The 23,325-nt window shown below is 49.6% G+C and overlaps 1 protein-coding gene and 1 pseudogene across 2 annotated transcripts in view; one reads left to right on the forward strand and one right to left on the reverse strand.

Moving 5' to 3' along the window:
* XXYLT1 (xyloside xylosyltransferase 1) overlaps positions 1-23,325 on the reverse strand; it is a 163,773-nt gene that overhangs the window by 127,945 nt on the left and 12,503 nt on the right. For both annotated transcript variants that reach the window (XM_059687443.1, XM_059687444.1), the window contains exon 2: positions 2,295-2,442. In XM_059687443.1, coding sequence (XP_059543426.1) covers positions 2,295-2,442 — 148 coding nt within the window. The remainder of the gene's footprint in view (positions 1-2,294; positions 2,443-23,325) is intronic.
* LOC132230257 (cold shock domain-containing protein E1-like) lies at positions 11,742-14,165 on the forward strand (annotated as a pseudogene).

Here is a 23,325-nt window from a genome sequence, read left to right on the forward strand (position 1 = left end):
GACTGCTCGGCAGAACCCCGTCTGCGGCAGCTCGGGGCTGCTCGTTTCATTTTAGGAATGTCAGGTTTTAGTAACTCCTAACAACTCTCTTCTTAGGAAGCAGACTTCGGGCAGCTGTAGAAATGAGTTTCTGCCAGCACATTATCATTCGTCTGGAGAACCCCAGGAAAGACTGGCATTTGGGTCTGCCCGCTGCCCACCTCACACAGCTCCTTCCCCACCGTTGACGGTCCAGAGGCATGGACTGCACTTGAGGGACACCAAGGATCTGATCTACCGCATGCCAGCAAAGCTCTGGCAGAAGCCTTGTCCCTGCAGACATCCCTCCCAGGCATGGCCAGCAGAGCTAGAGCCCAAGCCCGGCAGGACAGCCAGAGAGACGGAGGGACAGCAGCCTGGGGCTCCCTAAGCCGTGTCATCCACACTCCACAATTCACTGCCTGGCCCTCCCTGAGGCAGTGAGGCAGAAATACCTTCTCACCCCAATAATCCACAAGGAGGATTATCTATTTCCCCTCCCTCTGGTGCCTCAAAGCATGAGATGGCCTGGAGTCTAGCACAAGGGAGGGAGGAAAAGAAAGGCCAGGCCTCCTCCCAGGCTTATGCTAACTCCTGTCAACTCTTCAGTCACAGCATTTCATTCAAAGCAAATCAGGCTTGTGGGACAACAGGGCTGGTCAGGCCCTGAGGGTCCATCTAGTCGACACGTTTAAACTAGTTTAATCATGGAACTCTTTGATCAAACAGAATCCTGCTCCAAAGCCTGATCTACACAGTAATCCATGGGCTCCTAGGAGTGAAGGTGGGGACAGGAGAGGTGGGGTAAGGTAGAACTGCTCTCTTTTGGCTCCCCAAACTACAGAACCCCCAAGGGGGTTCCTGTGGCCCTAGACTCTAGATCAGCCTCATCATTTACAGGTGGGGAAACTGAGGCCTCCAAAGGCAAACTGGCTCAGCGAAAGGCACACAAGTACTTAGTGGCAGAACTAGAACCAGCATCTGTATCTGTCTTTCTCACCTAGAACCTAGGAGAGCAGGAACACACCTTCCTCCAGCCTGAGCACCTGCACCAGGCCTGCCAGAGAGACACCCCTGCAGCCCGCCTGACGGGGTGGAACTAACTGCTTCTTCCAGAATCAGGCCTCCGTGTCAGACAGCTCTGCCGCCTGAATGGCTGTATAACGCTGGGCAGGCCACTCAAGTCCTCAGTCTCTCTCATCTGTAACCTCGAAGGGTGGGTGAGAGGACCAGAGCTGGCAGAGCCACACCTGGTTTCTGTGAAGAATCACAAATGCTTGCTCTTCTCCCCGTGCCCTTGTGGTGAGCTCGTCTCCTCCTTCCTTGGACCCCTGCTCAGGGAAGCTCCTGAGCCCTTGCCTTGCAGCTAAGAGAACACCCAGGGGCCTGCCTTGTGGAGACAAAGTCTAGATTTCTCTGTGGTATGACAACCTGCCAACAAAGCCCAGCTTCAACCTCCAACTCCTGAATTCCTAGCCTACCAGGGCCCTTCAAACTGTGGTGTCCTCGACACCCCTTTCACTTCTGGTCAGCTGGGCCAGAGCAGCAGGCCTCCACCAAGTGTCCTGGCTGTCCCCTAGGCAATGACCCCAAAACTCCCCTTCTCACCCCTAAAAGGCTCAGGTCATATGGTTCACCGTGGCCAGAAAGTGGGCAATCTCTAGGGCTCCAGAATCAATCAAGGACCAGATGGAGGAGAAGAATCCAGAAGCCTGGGACACCCTCGAGTGAGGATACCCGCCAGGCTTCTAATCCAAGGATGACCAAACCTGCCAGCACTCCCACACAAGGTGGACCTACCACACACCACATTTCTTCTGCCCTGGAGAGACCAAAGCCTAGTAAATCCTTTAATTGGGTATCGGAGTTTCCAAAAAAAGTCCTACTCAGTCATAATTTGCACCTCTCACATCTAGATTTGACATTTTAAAGTCAGATAAGTACAGATTCAAACTAGAAAGAACAGGGTCACAGATGTGGACGGAGGGTCACCAAGTCCTACCTGCCCTTTATCAGATGAACAGAGTCCCGAGGCTGGTTGCATGCAAGGGGCAGGGAGCCCAGCTGCCCTGGACCACACTGCACCACTCATACTGCGGGAGCTACGCAGCCTAGGGCCCCGCCCTTGATTCTCTGTGCAGGAAGCTGTTACATAAAGGGTATTGCTGGCCCCCTCACCCTCTCTTGGTGGAGCTCCTCCAATCAGGGCACTGGCGGTGTTGGGCCCAGGAAGACAGAGGCAAACATCAATACCAGGGGCTCGCGGCCCAGGTTACCTTTGGGCATGATCTGATGCATGGCAACCGAGAGGAAGAAGATGGCGTCGCTGTAGTAGGTCCCGGAGCCAGCGCTGAAGTGCTTCTGCATGGCCTCCACGATGGGGAAGAGCTTGTCGGTCAGCACGGCGACATCGTGGAAGACGACCTGCAGCAGGGCCGGAGGAAACCACAGGAGTGAGCAAACCGGCTCCAGACGCCCAGCACCCACGTGGGCCACAGAGGGAGACACACAGTGCCTCTCCATGGTCACCAGCAGGGCGTCCCCAGTGAGAGCTAAGGAGCCGGGAACAATGGGAAAGCAGCAGACGCTGGCTACGGGGACGGGGACATCACGCCGCGTGAAGGGTGTGCAGGCACGCACCTGGGGGGTGTAGGGGAAGAGGAGTGGAACGAGGCCAGGAATGGGAGAAGCCCCCAGTCTGCTTTGTTTCTGAACTTCAAGCTGGGCCATCCTGAAGGTAGTTCTGTGCCCAGTGACTGGAAACCATGTGGAACTGTCTGGTCCTGAAATTAGGACCCTCAGCACATCTGAGTATAGCTGGCCCTGGTGGCCACTACCCATTCCACACGCCAGCCAGGTGCTCCACTTCCCCTGTCCAACAGGGTGCACAGTGGCAGGGGCCCTGGAAAATGCCTAATGCCACAGGAAATGCATCCATTGACCCAATCAGCACTTCGTGAGTGTCCTGACGTTTTGGAGGTGCTGTGAGGGGTATAAGGAATAAGCCCAGAAGATTTAGGGTCCACCGGAGTTCTGAGGTTTATTCTCACGTACACATACCGATCCCCATGACATCCTGGGACCTCAGTGAGGCGACACCACTATCACAGCTCCCAGTTACAAACGAGAAAGCAGATGCTCACAGAGGTTACACTTGCCCAGCGTCACTTCGCTCCTAAGTAGCAGAGCCAGAACTTGAACACTGGTCCCACTTCCAAGCCCCATGCTCTTCCCACTATAAATGCTCCTTCTTTCCTTAACAGCAACCAAATGGGGAGGAAGACGTCAGCAGAACCCGTGATGAGAGTGGACAAAGTACTAATAAAGACCCTAATGAGTTGGTTTCCTTATTAGACATTAGTCCATATTGAAGTCCATCCCTCACGTAGCCCCAGCCGCATCCAAGACACCAAGTGACCATGCACTCTGCTCACACATTTCTGGTAAGTTTTCCCTGCTGCTCCATGCTCCCCACAACATCCAGAGCACCCCACTGTGCACAATAAATGCAGCCCAAGCCAGAGCCCAGATATCCTTCCTCCCCTTCCCCGCTCGCAAGAGATCTGCTGATGACCCTTCCACCTCCCTCTTCCCGGGCAGCCAACAGAAAAGGACAAGCCTGGAGGTGGCCCCCATGCTGCTCAGCCACCACCACACTGACCCCAGGGCCAAGGCCCTCCCTGAACGGGGCGCCAACAGCGAAGGAGAGGTCACGCGAATCCCGACAGGCTTGTGTCCGCTGTCGGTGGCCATGCCAGCAGGAGAAAACACAGGTGCGGGTGGTGCCCGAGAAGTTCTCAAGCAGGTAGGGTGCATTTTGCCATTCGCTCTGCCCAGGTCCCCTTCCTGGCCCAGTTCCATGGTGCCCCCTGCCCCGCCTGCACTCCCTGAGCCTTCGGTTGTCGAGCCTCTCAGAGCCCTGCCGTGGTGGTAAGCCACCCTGCCTGCTTTTCCCTGCTTTAGGTTCTGCTTTTGGCCAGAAACCTGTTTTTATCTGAGCTCACTTAGGTGTTTGCTTTTGTCCTTAGGTCTACTTAAATGTCTAAAATGCTATTAAACTCAGAGGAACTTACATGGCATTAGTCCCCATCATTCCCCAACGATAGCCCTTTAAATCTTTTATGTCTTTCGAAAAGTCTTTTTTAAATGTCTTGACATTTCCAAGGTACTACTTTCCTTTACCCTTTTTCTGACTGCTTTTTTTTTCTTATACTTTGACTTTTTCTTTTTTGTGGCCTCTTAACCTGCGATGGGAATTCAGGCCAGCTCCACAGTTTCCCAGCAGATACCAAATTATATCTTTCTCCTCCCACCCACCAGGACCTGCCTGCACCCCCGTGACTTCCTGACTACACAGGCATCACAAACCCTGACAGGTGTCCCCTGCCATGCCCCCCTCCAACTGCTTCTGGTGTGCCTCTCGAGTCATTTTCTATCCATACAGACTCACTTCTCTCTTTCCCTGGCTTCACATCCTCCAATGGCTCCTCACGGCCATCGGTTATAGTCCAAATAGCGTGGCCCATGAGGCCCTGCACTAGCGGCTCTGGCTACCCACCCTTCCCACCCTCCCTCCTCCAGGGATGGGGCAGAACTAAATCCAGCAGTCCTCACCCTGCCCACCACAGTGTGGTGTCCTATGTCCTTGTATATTTGTACCAGCTCTTCGAACTGTCTGGAGCCCCCTCTCCCAGCCCTACCCCTTCCTGCCAGCCCCCATCTGCCTGATAAACTCCTATCCAGTCTTTCAACCTTGCTTGGGCACCTACCCCAGCCTTTGCACAGCCTCCCACGAGTCATCACGCCCTCGTGTGCACCCTGTATCACACAGGGGCGGCTCCACCTCCCTGTCTGGCTCCTCTGCAGCTCTGCTTCTCTATCCGCTTATGGGCACTCCTTGAGGCCAGAAGCTGTGACTGGCTCTGTGTCCTATGCCCAGCCCTTGGCCCCATGGCAGGTCACGAATCAGTACAGGTTTGCTGAACTAAATGAACGGCACTTTGGGCAACTTACTAAACCGCTCTGAGCCTCAAATACAGAAATGATAACACCTACCTCCTCTGGTGGCTGCTAGGACCACCTGGGACAGGCAGATAAAGCCCCGGCTCAGGGGTTGCCATGCTGCCCTTATTAGTCCTGAGTGTTGGCATCCTGCCCTCACCTCCCTCCACAGTCCCTGCATCCCTCTCCTCGCAGATCAGTCTTCACTCATGAGCTAGCTTTTCCCTGTTAGCCTCATTACACTTCCAAACCACTGCTGGGACCTGGAATTTTACAAAAAACTGGAGCTGACAAGAGGGCTCTCACAGAAATAGAAGCCTCTGCATTCATTAAAAAAGGAGAGAATGGGTATGTGTAAACACACACACACACACACACACACACACACACAGCGAGCAGGGCCTGCCACAGCCAAGACAAGAGACAGAGATTTCAGCAGCCAGATTCCCCCCTACTCAAGCCCTCACCTCACCCGAAGTTTCACAGGAGACAATCCCATCCCATCAGCATTAATGGATTTATGAGGACAAACTGTACTTAGTACACAGTTCCAAATGCTGCACGGTAAAGCCTGCTCCAGTGAATATTTCATGTAATAAATCTACTTACAAGTAAATTAATATGTTCCATGGAGTACACTTTATGCAGCAAGAAGCAAATCACAGACACTGCAAGTGGGAATCACAACACCCAGGCCTCCCAATGTCTCAAGTAGGTTGCAAACCGTGATCTCCTGAGGGCAAGGCCTGAGTCTGGCACTCTGAGGCCCCTGCCCTGCCCAGGGTCTAGTGCCAGGGAGGCGCAAAGAAGCAAGAGCAATGGAAAGAGAGAAAAATAGAGGGAGAGGGGCAGAGAAAATGCCACCCTCCCTCCGTTCCTCCTCCCTTTCAAATCCCTCACATCAGAGGTGGCAAAAAGAATTACCATGTAACCTAGAAAACCAGGAATATAAGGTGACTCCCATATTGAAGGCAACTGGCCAATGAGACCCGTAAGAGTGGTTTGCACCAGCTTGACTACGTGATTTTTTTAAAGAATAGTTTATTTAGCCCGGCCTGTGTGGCTCAGCAGTCGACCCAGGAACTAAGAGGTCACCGATTCGATTCCTGGTCAGGGCACATGCCAGGGTTGCGGGCTCGATCCCCAGTAGGGTGCATGCAGGAGACAGCCATCCCTGTTTCTAGCTCTCTATCCCTCTCCTTTCCTCTCTTTAAAAATCAATAAAAACATATTTTTTTTTTAAAAAAAAAGAATAGTTTATTTATTTTAGAGAGAGAGGAAGGGAGAAGGACCAGAGAGAGAGAAACATCAATGAGAGTACATCGATCGGCTGCCTCCTATACCCCCCTTACAGGGAATCGAGCCACAACCTGGGAATGTGCCCTTGACCAGGAATCGAACTGGCAACCCCTGGTGCACAGGATGACTCCCAACCAACTGAGCCACAGTGGCCAGGGCTTGACTATGTGATTGTTAGGGAAATAGATTAAAAAGTCAAATCACCATTTATATGTATATTTAACATAAAAATAATGTTAATTATAAAATACTAGAGGCCCAATGCACGAAATTCATGCATGGGTAGGGTTCCTAGCGGTGGCCGGGACCTCCCTTTCCCTGGCCGCCTGCCACTGCTGCCAGCCGGGGCCTCCCTTCTGGTGGTTGGCCAGCCAGCCCTGCCCGCTGGTCGAACTCCCAGTCGAGGGGACAATTTGCATATGAGGCTTTTATCATATAGGATTATTTCTCCAACACCCAGCTAACAAAATGATTTCTTTTTGAACTCTTCATGTGCATCCTCAACCATAAGGCCTTTACCAACCCTAGAACCCAGCTAAGTCATCCAGGCAGTTTTCCAGAACACATCCTCCTGGTCATCCTTGTAAGATGTTAGCTACAGCTCCAGGTGAAATGAAGTAGGATGTTGTCATTGGAAATGGCATCCCAACCCACAAGAACCCATGTTCATGTCATTAAGGCAGTTGGGTCTTCCATAAGCCTATAGTCATATATTTGTAGCCACTTACTACCTTCTTTTAAGTGATGTTTAGAGGCTCACTTATAGCAATATTCCACATTTATATTTATGAGATCAAAACCCCAGGAATAATGAGTAAATCTGTTACATTTCTTTGCCTCCTTTTAGTCTTAATGAATGCTGCCATGTGACTTCTAGAAGCACCCAAATTCAGTATGACAGGTTGTTTCAGGCGAGGTGTTCTCCCGCTGTCCTTTGCTGTCCGAAGGAAAGCATGCAGTTGAGAGGGCAGTGTGTAATGTGAGATTTTGAAAAGTCTCGCCTCTTTTAATAAAGGGCAAGGTGGGGATGGGGGAGGGGAAAGGCTTGCCTCATAGCCACCATGCACAGCACATTCCCAACACTCCCAGCATGGGGAGGCCAGAGCAACCAGAACAAGCCCGATGCCAGGCACGGGCAGACGTTTCTGCGAGCCTGGCCCTGGGCTTGCTGGCACAGAAGGCCTGAAGAACCAGGCCACTGCGCCCCTAAACGTTCACCAGGACATAAAGCCATGCCAAGCCTGAGCTCAGCTTGGTGGAGAAAACTCATTTGTCACTTGGCGTGCCCCACTGGGAACCAGGTCACGCCATGCTCTGGAGGAGCCAAGAAGGGAGGTGGCAGGAGCTGGCCTAGTGCACAGGGAGACGCCAGGTTTCCAGGAAACACTAATGCCACTTAAGGAACAACAGCTCCTCCAGCCGCAGACAGCAGTGCTCAGCCAGAGACTGAGCTGAGCTGCCGAAGAGAAGGGTGACAGTGAAAAGCTCTGGGGAACCTACCCACACCTAACATTCCTGGTGCACCCTCCACATGCTGGAACCAGCTACTGCGGGAACAGCAAGCAGGAGTCCACTTGCCCCGAGGGGCTGCCTGGAACGCTGGGAAAGGCAATGGGTAGATAAACTCACCCCCGCCCCCCAGTGGAGCTATCACCCCAACTCTATGGGCACCCAGCTTGGCTGAAATCTTGCCAGCGATGGGAAATGGGTGCCTTCTGCGAGTCAAACACAGGCAGGCATGGGGCTCACAGTTCTAGGTACTTACTACAACACTTAATTGTCTGACAACCTGGGTCAAGTACTTAAACTCTACCTCCTCTATACAGTGGGAAAATGGTGCCCATCTCATAGGCCTTTTATGAGGACTGTAGTAGGAGCTCAATAAAGGACAGCTGACATAATCATCCCTTCCCAATGCAATTAAAATGCCTTTTCCATGCAAGAACACCTAGATCTGAGAAAAGAATACATTCAGTAATAAAGAGCCCAAGATATACCACATGCCAATAATCGGGCTGCCTGGCTCTGAGGTGCTCTGACTAGGGTGGAAGGTGGTCCCAGGTCCTGCCTCCTTCTACACTCAGTCCACACCCTGGTCCCCCCTAGGGGCTGCCCAGTTCTCAACCAGAAGGTTCCTCCCACACTCTTCATGCTTAGCATAAAGTAGCTATTTGCAAATCATGCCTTTAAAATTACTAAAACAGTCCAAACCAGTAGGTAGATTAAACACAATTTTTATTAAAGAGGTGCCAATATATAAGAAAAAGTCACTAAGTGAGGATATCTGCCTCACAATTAGAAATAACTTGTTCCCTGTGTTGGTTCCCTGCGCGTAAACCTCCCCCAGCCTGGCCGGGCACCAGGGAAGGCAGGAGGAACGCCCTCCTTCAGTTCAAGAAGCAGGGCAGGTTGTCAGGGAGCTGACAGGTATTTGGCATATTCCCGAACAGGAGCTGCTTGTGCGTTCTCAGAGAGAGGGGGTCTCCCACCACCCACCGCCCACAGCACTCCTGAACAAGCATCACAGAGTGGCTGCTCTGAGGCCGTGGATGAGAACAGAGTGGGCCCCACCACAGGCTGGTCAGTTTCCAAAACTGCATTCCTAATCTAGGAGATCTTCGTAATCAATTCCAACAAGAACTGGAGGGAAAGTGCTTTTTTGGAGGAAAAGATTACTTTCTCATCTACTTGCACTATAAATGCAAGAAAAATCTAACAGACGGTCGTTTTCAATGCCACAAACATGCCAAACACTTTTACACCTCAGGGCCTTTGCACTGGCTGTTCCCTCTTGCAGAAGGATCCTCCCAGAATCTTCAGATGTCTAGGTCCTTCACGTGATTCAGGTGTCAGTCAACTCCTGAGATCTCCCCCCCGCCCCGCCCCCGCCACCCCCCACAAACACACACACACACTCCTGGCTATTCCATGTCCAGATTTACTTTCTCCATGGCACTGTCACCACCTGACATGTATTTTTAAGTGTCTAGTCATTTAGCACGTGTCTCTTCCCAGGCCGACCAGCCCATAGGGCACCATGAAAGGGGGACCTGGTCTGTCTTGCTCACTGCTATGCATCCAGCTTTAGCAAGGCTGCACACACAGTGGGAGCCCAGCAAATGCTTGCTGTGAGAAGGAATGAGCAAACAGATGACCAGAGGTAAAAGCATCCAGAGGACAAAGCAACAGGACAACCTGTTCCAGGACACAGTGCTGACTCTGCAGGGCCTGTTCCCGGGAGACCTGAGAATCCGCAGCCCCTTCCCAACCCCGGGACCTCCCTAGGTGTGGCACATACTTCCCACCTCCATCCCAGCCTTTACCCAAAGGAGAGGAATTTCTTCCCCATGAGGTTTATTCTAAACCTTCAGGGATATGAGTCTCCCTGTCACCTTTAACCTGCTGGTTAGAACGTCTGTAAGGCTGGGCTGCAGTATCTCACTTTGTCACTAGGAGCTGTTGCCTAATAAATTTTGTACCCAACCTGCAAGCTGCTTCAGAGTAGCTATGCCCTATATTTTAATATTATTCCTGAAATTGTATCTTCAAAGGTGTTTCCTTAAATGAAGTTTTCCTGGACTAGGAAGAGATAGATAGATAGATAGATAGATAGATAGATAGATAGATGATAGATGACTGAATGATATCACTTATCAGTGCTTCTTCACCACCTCCAGTAAGTTTAACTCTCTTTAAAACCAAAAACCTCCCAGGATAAATAAAAAATGCTCTCAATTTGTTGGTTCCAAGTGAGAAAGCTAAAAATTACCATTGATGTACAGTTTTTTATAAGGAAAATACAAATCCACAGGTTGGGCCCCTCTGTAATGTGGCTTTTCTCGCTTCTGCAAGACATCCTAGAGCAGCGGTCGCCAACTGGTGGTCAGTGAGGTCCAAAAGGTTGGCGACCGCTGTCCTAGATATAGTTCCATTTTGTCAGGCGGAACCCCAAGCAGCTGAAGAGGAAAAAAGAAACCTGCCGTCGAATTTCCAAAACCCATCCTCACTTTACTCACAGCTCCAAAGCTACAGCACTTCCTGGCGTCCTCACGACAGGTGTCCAGTCACCACAGAACACCTTGTCTGGTCCTCCTCCCCCTCATCTCCAACTCACACTTTCTGCAGCCCCGCAGTTAACCGGGTCTGCAGTAAACGTTAGGACATCTATCAGATTCCCAACACCTCACCAGAGATGAGCCATATTCCAGTTCTCTGAAACCTTGGTATGAGCAGGGTAGGGTAGGACGAGGAAGAACGTAACATGAGGCAGGCCCACCTGTGGGAAGGCCGCCCAGACAGAAGGTGATGGAGGGCCCAACACCAACAGGAGACGGCCAGGAGGGTGGTCTGGATCCGAGCTCTCGCTGGGGAGTCTTGTAAAATGCAGACTCCTGGGTCCTGGCCCAGCCCGGGCATTCTGAGCCAAGGTCTAGGGCAGTGATGGCGAACCTTTTGAGCTCGGCGTGTCAGCATTTTGAAAAACCCTAACTTAACTCTGGTGCCGTGTCACATATAGAAATTTTTTGATATTTGCAACCATAGTAAAACAAAGATTTATATTTTTGATATTTATTTTATATATTTAAATGCCATTTAACAAAGAAAAATCAACCAAAAAAATGAGTTCGCGTGTCACCTCTGACACGCGTGTCATAGGTTCGCCATCACTGGTCTAGGGTGAAGCTCAGAAATCTTCATTTAAAAACCACCCCAGGCCTAGCTGGTTTGCCTCAGTGGATAGACAGAGTGCTGGCCTGCGGACTGAAGGGTGCCGTGCTCGATTCTGGTCAAGGGTGCATGCCTGGGTTACAGGCTTGATCCCCAGTGTGGGGCATGCAGGAGGCAGCCGATCAGTGATTCTCTCTCATCATTGATGTTTCTCTCTCTCTCTCTCCTTCTCCTTTCCTCTCTGAAATCAATAAAAATAAAATTAAAATAAAAAATTAAAAGACTGTGGTTGAAAAAAATAAAATAAAAACCAGCCCAGGCCTGCAACTCTCACGAGAGAAGCGAGAGTTATTCCTACATACCGGGCCCTGCTGCTGATGGCGGCGCTGGAGAGGGGGAGCTGAGCTGTGGGCATGAAGTGTAACAGAACAGACTCCACCACCTGAAACGGCTGCTTCAAGTCCAGATCAGGCAAACAACCAACAAGACCAAAGAAGAGTGCACTTAAGTTGAAGACACAACACTTGATCTGAAACAAGAAGTTTGTGCCTATTCAAGTGCTCTGAACGAGCACTTTCCGACGCTGCTAATAGTCTTTGTTTTCTTCAGTGCTGCACTGTGAGATTGCTTGGTGCAGCGGCAGTTGCATTTTTTATTAGCTTGATAGATCATTTCTCTCACTCTTTTTTCTTTCTTTTTTTTTTTTTTTTTAATGCTAGCAACTTTCTTCAGCCTTTGAAACGGGAGCTGAAAAAGAAGGATCAGCAAATGCTACTGAAAGTGCAATATTTGATTATCACAGTGAGATGAGCTGTGATCCAAACCTTCTCCACAATAATGGATGCAACGGGTACACCGATGGTACTTCAGCAGCACTGCGCAAAACTGGGGTTATTGGAAAACTGCTAACCTCTTACGGATTTATTCAATGTTCAGAACGTCAAGCTAGACTTCTCTTCCACTGTTCCCAGTATAATGGCAACCTGCAGGATTTAAAAGTAGGCGATGATGTTGAATTCAAAGTATCATCTGACCGGTGGACTGGGAAACCCATTGCTGTTAAATCTTACTGGTGAAGATAAAGCAAGAAATCCTCCCTGAAGACCGAATGAATGGACAAGACGTGTTTTATCTGACTTACACCCCTGAAGACAAGGAAGGGAACGTTCATTTGGAAACCGGAGATAAAATAAATTTTGTAATTGATAACAATAAACATACTGGTGCTTGTAAGTGCTTGAAACATTATGCTGTTGAAGAAGAAACAAGCCCGCTGTCCGGGAGTAGTTGTACCATGAAGGAGGCGTTTGGCTTTATTGAAAGAGGTGATGTTGTAAAAGAGATATTCTTTCACTATAGTGAATTTAAGGGTGACTTAGAAGCCTTCCAGCCTGGAGAAGAGGTGGAATTCACAATCAAGGACAGAACTGGTAAAGAAGTTGCAACAGATGTCAGACTATTGCCTCAAGGAACAGTCACATTTTAAGCTATCAGCTTTGAATATTTTGAAGGAACTGTATCCCAAAGTTACCAGTAAAAACCAGAATGACCCACTGTCAAGATGTTAAAGTTAATTTTGTGATTCCTAAAGGACTTCCCTTTGGAGACAAAGATACAAAATCCAAGGTGACCCTGTTGGAAGGTGACCATGTTAGGTTTAATATTTCAACAGATCGACCTGACAAATTAGAACAAGCAAGCAACATAGACATTCTATCAAATACATTTCAGTTCATTTATGAAGCCAGAGAAATGGGTGTAACTGCTGCCATGAGAGATGGTTTTGGTTTCATCCAGTGTGTGGATCGCGATGCGTGTTCTTCCCCTCTAGTGAAACTCAGTTCCATACTGGAAATGAAGGAGAGTTTACTGTGGTTCCTGATATGCTCTCTGTCCGAAGAAATCATGCTATTAGGATTAAAAAACTTCCCAAGAGCACAGTTTCATTTCATTCCCATTCAGATCATTGTTTTCTGGGCACTGTAGAAAAAGAAGCCACTTTTTCCAATCCTAAAACCACTACCCCAAATAAAGGCAAGAAAAGGGGGCTGAGGATGGTATTGCTTATGATGATTGTGGAGTGAAATTGACTTTTCAAGCCAATGATGTGGATGGATCTACTTCTCCTCAAATAGGGGATAAGGTTGAATGTAGTATTAGTGACAGAGGCCTGGACAACAGACTGCAACCTGTGTGTGACTTTTGGGTCGTAATTCTAACTCCAAGAGGCTCCTGGGTTATGTGGCAACTCTGAAGGATAATTTTGGATTTATGGCCAATCATGATAAGGAAATCTTTTTCCATTGGAGTGAGTTCTCTGGTGATGTCGACAGCCTGGAACTGGGGGACACGGTCAAGTACAACTGGTCCAAAGGCAAAAGCAACAAAGTCAGTACAGAAAAAGTCAACAAAACACACTCAGTGCTTGGCCTTACTGAAGAAGCAGATCCTACATCTACTCTGGTAAAGTCATTCGCCCCTTGAGAAGTGTTGACCCAACACAGACTGAGTACCAAGGAATGATTGAGATGGTGGAGAAAGGGGATATGAAAGGTGAGGTCTATCCATCTGGCATAGTTGGAACGGCCAACAGAGGAGATTGCCTGCAGAAAGGGAGAGTGTCAAACTCCAAGTGAGAGTCCCGGGTCAAAATGCACAGACTATGGCGTACAGCATCACACCTCTGCGTAGGGCCACTGTGGCGTGTGTGAAAGACCAGTTTGGCTTCATTAACTGTGAAGGAGGAGACAGCAAGAAGCTCTTTTTCCACGTGCAAGAAGCTCAGGATGGCATTGAGCGACAGGCTGGAGATGAGGTGGAATTCTCAGTGATCCTTCATCAGCACACAGGCTGGTGCAGCGCTTGTACTGTGTGGCGAGTCTGCGAGGGCCCCAAGGCTGCTGCAGCTCCACGGCCTGACAGGTTGGTCAATCGCTTGAAGAACATCCCCCTGGATGATGCCAGCGCCCCTCGCCTAATGGTCTTCCTCAGCCCAGGGGACCAGATAACTCAATGGGACTTGGTGTAGAAAGAAAGGTCTGTCCGGCTGGTGTCACTGACTAACCACATCCACAAAGCACATCATTAATCCCCGGTGATCAAGTCGGGGGGATTCTGGTGAAGGGTTCTGAATATCTCCCTCTTCATCCCTCCCGAAAATCTGGAATATTCTATTGAGCTATTACACCAGTTTTTTGTTTTTGTTTTTTTTCCTTTTTTTTCTTTTTTAAGAGTTTTATTATCAAAGACTTGTAAAACAATTTCAGAAACTGTACATCAACATGGCACAGACTGTAGCCTACTTTTGTTTTTACTGCACAAAAGTGAAGCTGGAAACTCCTGTAACTAAGAAAACAGTTGCCTAAACTACTTTGCATTTAACATGGAATCACTGTGGGCATAAGATTACTACTGCAGTAACACAAATTTATTGGTTTTATACAACTTGAGATCAAATAAAAAGTACATTATCAAGTACATTTGTCTCACTTTAAAAGCATACGGTCAATTTAAAATGCACTACCCCCTTTTTCCAACATTGATATTAAAACAATAAAAGTGAAAAATTGAAAATTAGGACAAGAAATAAGTCTTTTACAGATGGACTCAGGATAGGCAGATAGCTTTCAATGATGTAGGTGTGAAATAAATTATTTCAGGGAAAAAAATTCCCAAACACCTTATGAAAAAGTATACAACTCTACTTCAAAATATACTATTTACTCACTGCCAAAGACAGTTTTATTTCAAATTTTGTTTCTGTAATTAAAGCCTAAGCAGCCATCAAAAAAGGTTAGTGCATATATAACCTTTCAAAGTTAAACAAAAGCCACAAAATTTCAGCCACAAGGCTTAAAGGATTATCTATTTCAAATGCTTATTTCCAGATGTAACTATAAGAATGTTAACTTGTCATATCAACGAACAAGACCATAAGTAGATCCATCATGTTGGAGGATTTTAATGACATTGAGGATATTCCTGTCACAATTAACATGCAATCAGTGCATTCCCTACAGGGCTCTATTACGGCAATGAATCAAATTCTAGAAATACTATAAGTGAACTTACTTAATAAAGGAGATTAATACACCAGTTTTTAACACCTTCCTCACGTTATGTTTAAAAAAAAAAATTTAAGAAAGCCATTTTAAAATTTTAAAAAATAAAAACCACCCCAAGTGATTCTGTTACAGACACTTTGAAAAGGGAAGTGGCAGATGTGCCCCCTAAGTCAGACTGCCTCAGGGTAAAGGCTGGGTTCGGCTCTGGAAATCAGACTGCAGGAGGCTATGGGAAAACTTCTAGAGGGTCCAAAGGAGAAGACCAAGGTGGCAAAAAGTCCAGAATCATTTTACTGAGGAGCAGCTGAAGGATCCGTGGGTATGTGCTCTGGAGGGAGGGGGGCGTGTGGGGGGAAAGAGGACTATACCATCTCACAAAGATGTCAGGCTGGTCTCTCCAGCTCCTCCATCTATCCCTATGTTTTGGTGTCTTGCCTGTAATGAAGACAAAATGAATGGCAAAGATAAACTCCCTTCCCCTTTCAAACCTCCATTCTGTGTTGAATCAAGAGCCCCCAACAGAGGAATTAAGCAACCAGCCCTGAGGACGAGCAGGCCCCAAGGACGGAGGAGAGGAGAGCCCAGGCTAGGAACTGGACGCGTGCCCTCTGAGTGCCTGGTGTGGCTGCACCAACTTTCTTCCCCTCACCTGTCCTTGTCCTTCTCACCTCCAGTAAGAGAGACCTTGCTAGCACAACAACACAGAGGTTGGGTATACGGAGAATAACCAAGAAAAAAGGCTGGTGTGCCTGTCAGGTGCTCAGCTCTGAACACCTGTGAAGTCCTGGGCCTTCCAAGGGAATTTCCAGGATGACCACAGGAACTATGGCAAACTCCTGGGAAGGAGCCGTGTCCTTGGAGGGCAAGAAAGCATCTGAGAAAAGATGAACGTGGAGAGGAGTGGAGCAAGGCCGGGGGAGTAGCTCAGATGCTCCTCTGAGGCTGCTTATGAATGAACCAAAATGCCACTCCAAAAAGTGAGGGGCTGCCCTGGCCGGTTTAGCTCAGTGGATAGAGCACTGGCCGGCAGACCGAAGGATCCCGGGTTTGATTCTGGTCAAGGGTATGCACATTGGTTGCAGGCTCCTCCCTGGCCCGAGCCCTGGTCCGGGCTTGTGCAGGAGGCAACCAATTGATGTGTTTCTCTCACACCGATGTTTCTCTCTGTCTTTCCCTCTCTCTTCTACTCTCTCTAAAAATCAATGGAAAAATATCTTCGAATGAGGATTAAAGAAAGCAACGAGGGCAATAAAAAAGGTCTGTGATAATCTTCCAGACTCTGTAAGTGTTCATGACCAGTTAACGGTGACATCAGACTGTGGACCACACCTTGCAGATAATCTTGGCATGGCTGCAGGGTTCCATAAGCATGAATCCATATTTTCCATAGCACGGTTCTGCATCCAACTCTCACAGCCCCAGGTCAGCTTCACCCGGCACCCAGGCCCCGCTGCCCCGCCTCCCAGGCTCCCCTCCATCTCTCAACACTGAGCAGTCGTCCTTAGAAACAAATGCGCCCACTCACTCGCTCGCTGCCTTTTCCCAGCACTCACTAAAGAACGCTCAGTGATCCTCTTTCTGTTAGTTTGTTTTTTGTTTTTGTTTTCTATTATTGAACTCATCGGGGTGACATTGGTTAATAAAGTTTTTCCGGTTTCAGGTATACAATTCTTTAATACATCATCTGTAATGTTGTATTGTGTGTTCACCACCCCAACTCAAGTCTCCTTCCAAGTGATCCCTTTTAAAACAATCAGTCCTTACATCGTGAGTATAATAATCTCTTAAGTCACCCCTTTTACCAATCATGAGGTTTTGGTTTTTTACATTTAATGCTAAATTTTCCTGACCATAGAAGGCCGTTTTCTACAAAATAGTATTTTCCACCACAAAAAAATAAATGATTTGAGATAGAGAGACGAGGGAAAGGAGGAGAGATGGAAGAGAGGGAACCTGCATTACCCTGGCTTCACTGTGAAACCTGAGCCTACGCCGAGGTAGTCTGCCTCCTCACCAAGAGGCCAGATTGTAGGGCGGTCTGGTCTTTACCAGATTCCTTGATTTGTTCTTTTCTGTGTAGTCATCTTTCATGACCTATGACCTCCCAAAGAAAGCTGCGGTTTCACAAGTGACACCTACAGGGATACACGTAGAGGCCTTCCTGGTGCAACCAGGCGGGAAGGTGGCCTGCCCCACACCCCACACCCCCTCCCCAGAGGCCGGGCCCAGCCACGGTCCACACGGGCCCAGTCCCCACTGGCTCTCGGCCCGGGAGCGCCCTGTGGCGTTCAGACCAGTCAGGCCCCAGGAGAGTCTCTGTCACTGTCTGAGGCTGCCCACTGTCCTCGGTATCACAAAACACCCCCTGTCCAGTGTGCCCCAAGACGGTGCAAACCTATGGAATGGTACAAACGGACTTCCAAGAGGCACACGGACCAACCATTTTATTTTAATATGTATGGATTTATTTTAACATGTAGAATACTAGAATAATTAGTAAAAGCACTTTAGAACTATGAGTGCACAGGTATTACCTAAGGAGAGGCTAAGGAAAAGGAGGGGGGGGAGGTGAGCCGTTGAAACTACATATTAAGTAGGCAAGGCTGCAGGCAGTTCTAGGATGCTGGCAAACACCATGAAGGAAACATTCTGACGACCTGACTTCCGAGACTCTGTTTCCTTCCATCACCTTCTGCTGCGGATGAGATGATGTGTTTAAAATGCCAAATGCCGAACTGGCCGCCAGGTGTTCACAGACCGAGCCCTGCCCTCCCCAAGGTCACAGGGCTGACGTCAGAACCGGTTCTACTGATTCCTGTCTAAAGCAGCCCCACTAATCCCCTTCCTGTAACCTCAGGCTAAGGCAGCCTCCTGGGCCCGTGTTCCAGACCCTGCACTTCTCTAGGCCCCACCACGCTGGGCACTGGCACGTGCTCACCGTGGGACCACAGAGAAATAAAACAAAGCGTGTGTCAGGCAGCAGCACGGACAAACAGGAGCTCACGGGATTCTCGCCATGACCTGTGCGTTTTAGAGCAAAGGTGGCCGTGGCCAGAGAGGTGAAGTCACCTGTCCAACGTGACTTGGTGGATGGCCAAAGCTCAGATTTGAGCCCAGGCCGTTCTGATTCCAGGATGCAAACAGCCTCTCAGTCACTAGGGACTGGCCCCACTCCGCCTCTCTCCTATCTACTCCCTCCCAGGGGCAGAGCCCCTGACTGTGTCCACACAAACCCGGCTCTGCCCCCTGAGGCCACAGCCCATGTCTGAATAAACTCTGGTGTAGAAAACCTGCTCATTCCTCTAAACTATGAAGGGCCCTTTTCCTGGATGGGTCCAGAATCCCCTACTTTTCCACCCGCACAAGCCAGCATCCCCTCCCCCTGGGCTAGGACGGGTCTCCCTTGCATTCTATCTCCCACACAGTGGCCAGTGGCCCTTCTCTACTCAAAACCCAGAAGTGGCTGAGCCTATCCCTCCCTCAAAGCCAGAACCCTCCCTGGGCCTGGCCTGCATCTGGCCTCCTCCTGCCAGTTCTGCCACCCTTTCCTGCCTGATTCCCCAGCCTCCTCCTCTGCTCCCCGGCCTGGCTGCTGCTCCTCAAACATGCCAGGCGCCTCCCACCCCAGCCTCCCCCTTGCTGTTCCCACCACCCAGATACTCACTCTCTCAGGAGCTGCCTGGCCAACCCCTTCACGCCTCACTAACAGTGTCCCCTCCAATCCAACGAAAACACGCCATCGCCCCGCAGTCCAGATGCCTCTTCTCCTGCTCACACACCTATGATTCGCTCACCTCCTGGGACACTATATAATTTACTTATTTGCTTATCATGGAGCAGCAGAGAGATGAAATGAAACCTGACCCTTTTCCAGCGCTACTTCACTGTGTCTCAGGCCGCAGAGTAGACAAATGATAGTGGCTCGTTTAACCAGTTAACTGCCACGACATTTTGAATTTATTTTAAAAAGGTCTATAGACGCTTATGGCGTACTAAGCCTCTTCCTCCCAGAATGGAAGAGCACAGGGCAGGGACTGTTGGCCCGTTCTGTCTCTGTCGTTCACTGATACAGACGGGGTGTATCAGTGTCCCGGGACCAGCTGGCCCCTCAGGCACACAGTAAACACCGGCTCAGTGAAGGGTCACCTGGCAGCAGTACTCGACGGGGTTACATGGACCTTAAAAATGCTCGTCTCTCAGAGCCCCCTGCTCCTTAGCTCTGGCCTTCCTGAGCGTCCCCTGAGGGCCAGCAGCAGCCCTTGGCTCCCCCTCTGCCAGCACGAATCTGCTTCCCCCGTCAGCCCCGAGATCGGAGGCCTTTTCCTCGAGCTGTATGAAAACAGAGGCCACTTCACATTTCAGGCCACAGGGAGGAGACAGACAGGCCACAGCTGCCTAGCGAGGCAGCCCCTGACACCCCACTGTGACCTGCCAGCTGCCCAAGGCTCAGCCTACGGCCGTGGCCAGGAAAGTAGGACCACTTTGCTAATCAAAAAAAGTAAAAGAAGTGGGTGAGCAAGACATGTACAGCCAAGAAGCCATTCAGGTCACTGATGCAACCCAGCGAGGGGGACAGGTTACACAGCAGGTCACTGGGAGAGCCGGCTGCAAAGCCAGGGCCCACGCCTTCCCAGACAGCCCCAGGGGTTTGAGTCAAGACTTGAGTAAAGGCTACTCCTCCTTGAGCTGGAGGTACCGTCCTTCCTCCCCTCACCTACAGAGATTCTGAAAACGCTGGGAAGACTGGTCCATGTCTCCACACAACCAGGAGCTTGTCGTGGTGCTAAGGAACACTCAAGTTTGCCCTCAGTTTCCCCCTATCCTATTCTCAAGCTGCCCTCAAGGTACTGCCTCCTGACACAAAGGTAGCAGGGCCCACACCAAGAGAAGGGGTCTATACCAATGCTTGGGAGAATGTGGGGCACGCGAGAGACCACCGGGCTAGACAAGAGCTTAGCAAGATCTCGGACAGATGCAGACACCCAGGTCAGAGATGCTCCTGCAGGTGTGGAACCTGGAGAAACCCAGCACCTGTGTGAATGCAGATGTGTACCTGCATGTTCACTGAGCAGTGTTTGTGATGGCAAAACACTGCCATCTGTCAGAGGGACAATGCATAAACTGAGCTTTACCCATAACAAAATCCTACACAGCAGTGACAAGGACCAAAGAAGATCTACATGTATCAATATGTAAGAAATATCAAGAGGATATATATGAGATCACTTATATAACTGTTCAAAATATACAAAGCAATGAAATATATATAGCTATGCATATATAGTGGGTATATGTCATATATATATATATATATATATATATATATATATATATATATACACACACACACACACACACACACACACACACACACACACTGAGTGGCCAGATTATTATGACCACCCCATCAGTACTTCATTGCGCCACCTTTTGCCTTCAATACTGCCGCGATTCTTCTTGGCATTGACTCCACGAGATGTTGAAAGGTGATGCGAGGAATCTGACACCATGCCTGATGAATAGCACTGTCCAGTTCTGTGAGATTTGATGGTTGTGGAACCAGCTGCCTGATGGCTCTTTTAACTTCATCCCACAAATGCTCAATTGGATTGAGATCTGGTGATTGTGGGGGCCACCTAAGCAAGGTAAAGTCTCCCTCATGTTCTTGAAACCACTCCTGCACAATATGAGCACCGTGGCATGGCACATTGTCTTGTTGGAAGAAGCCATCTCCATTGGGATATGCCATCAACATGATAGGATGAACTTGATCAGCAACGATACTTAGCTATGTTGTGCTATCCAGACGTTGTTCCACACAAATTAAAGGGCCCAAATCATGCCAGGAAAACATGCCCCAAACCATAACACTGCCCCCACCAGCTTGAAGGGTTGTACTCATGCTGTGGGGTGCATGCTTTCATGCTGTTTCCGTCAAATTCTCACTCTGCCATTTGCATAATGCAACTGGAAACATGATTCATCGGACCACATGACTTTTTTCCAATGCTCAACTGTCCAATCCTTGTGTTCCTGTGCGAGTTGGAGACGTCTTATCTTGGTAACTGCAGACAGCAAAGGTGTTCGAACAGGCCTTCGGCTTCCATATCCCATACGATGCAGTGTACGGTTAATTTGCCTACAAACGTCAGGTGGTCATAGTAATCTGGCCACTCAGTGTGTGTGTGTGTATACATATATATATATATATTTATACATATATATATACTAGGGGCCCGGTGCACGAAATTCGTGCACTGGGTGTGTGTGTGTGTGTTGGGGGGAGTGTCCCTCAGCCCAGCCTGCCCTCTCTCACATACTGGGAGCCCTCAGGCGTTGACCCCCATCACCCTCCAATCGCAGGATCGGCCCCTTGCCCAGGCCTGACGCCTCTGACAGAGGCGTCAGGTCTGGGCAGGGGACCCTCATTTCCCCCAATCACTGGTTCTGCCCCAGCCCAGGCCTGATGCCTCTGGCCCAGGCATCAGGCCTGGGCAGGGGACCCCCAGACCCCTCCGATTGCTGGCTCTGCCCCTTGCCCAGGCCTGATGCCTCGGCCAGAGGCGTAGACCCCCATCACCCTCTGATCGCCTGATCGGCCCCTTGCCCAGGCCTGACGCCTCCGCCAGAGGTGTCAGGCTTGGACAGGGGACCCCTGTCTCCCCCCAATCACTGGCTCTGGCCCCCGCCCAGGCCTGAGGCCTCTGGCCCAGGAATCATGCCTGGGCAGGGGACCCCCATCTCCCTCTGATCGCTTGCTCCACCCCCCGCCCAAGCCTGACGCCTCTGACTCAGGCTTCAGGCCTGGGCAAGGGGACCATCATATCCCCCCAATCCCCGGCTCCGCCCCCCACCCAGGCCTGATGCCTCGGCCAAAGGAGTTGACCCTCACCACCCTCCGATCACCAATCACCGGATCAGCCCCTTGACCAGGCCTGAGGCCTCCGGCAGAGGTGTCAGGCCTGGGCAGGGGACCCCCAGCTCCCCGCGGTTGCAGGCTCCGCCCCTGACCGGGCCTAACGCCTCTGGCCTAGGTGTCCGGCCCGGGCAGCGGGGACCCGCAGCTGCAGCGGCCCCGCGATCATGGGCTTCGCTTTAGGCCCAGGCAAGGGACCCCTAGCTCCCGGGACTGCCAGCTTCGACCGTGCCCAGCTCCCATCTCTGGCTCCACCCCTACTTCCTGCTATCACTGGCCAGGGCGGAAAAGGCACCTGATTCTCCGATCATGGCTGGGGGCAGGGCAAAGGCGGCCCCGGGGCCGCCTTTGCCCTGCCCCCCAGCTCTTAGCTCCCCCCTGGGTTTCCGATCACTGTCAGTGGCAGGGGGCTTCTTCCTGCTTTCCCTTTCGCCTCCCTGCATTGTGCCTACATATGCAAATTAACCGCCATCTTGTTGGCAGTTAACTGCCAATCTTAGCTGGCAGTTAACTGCCAATCTTAGTTGGCAGTTAATTTGCATATAGCCCTGATTAGCCAATGAAAAGGATATCGCCGTACGCCAATTACCATTTTTCTCTTTTATTAGTATAGATATATATATATGTATAATCACATGTTCAAAGGCTGTTAAATCACGTTGTTTACCCATATCTTCAGAAAAAAATCACTTCTACTGTCGTGGTAAACAACCTCTAGCAACTTCAGCGCGAAATTATAGCTAATTTGCCTACAAATGTCAGGTGGTCATAATAATCTGGCCACTCAGTGAATGTGGTAAAAGTAAAGGTACAAAACCCCAGTTCCATAAAGCACACCACCTTCTCATGGGTGACAGAGAACAAACACCTCAGGGGGGAGTATTAGAGAAGAATTAGGGGTGGGCTAAATCTATAATATTTTGTTTCTTTTTTAAAAAGTATCTAAGCAAATATGGCAAAATGTTAGAGCCTATTTAACCTATATAGTAGGAAAATAAGTGTCTACTACATTTTTCTGACTTTTTCTATATTTTGATATCTCAGAATTTAATGTATAAAAATACTAAAAATAACATTTTAAAAAATGAAATAAGACATAGGAGGAGAGAGCAGGACTATGCAATGTAAATTAGCTGGCAACACTCTCCATAATAGAAAGGCGAGAGAGTGAGCAAGGAGGAGCAGTACCGCTGGGTCCTGACTTCCACATGTTACTTGGTGGGAGTGGGACCACTTAGGATTGTCAAGTAAACCTGGAGAAGAGTCAAGGAAGGGTTCCTGGAAGTGATTCAAAAGAAGAAAACCACACACACAGAGATGTTCGCTGTGGTGTTCTTTATAGTGTTAAAACTCAGAAAC

Source organism: Myotis daubentonii, chromosome 3 (genome assembly GCF_963259705.1).
Source record: "Myotis daubentonii chromosome 3, mMyoDau2.1, whole genome shotgun sequence".
Taxonomy (NCBI): Eukaryota; Metazoa; Chordata; class Mammalia; order Chiroptera; family Vespertilionidae; genus Myotis; species Myotis daubentonii.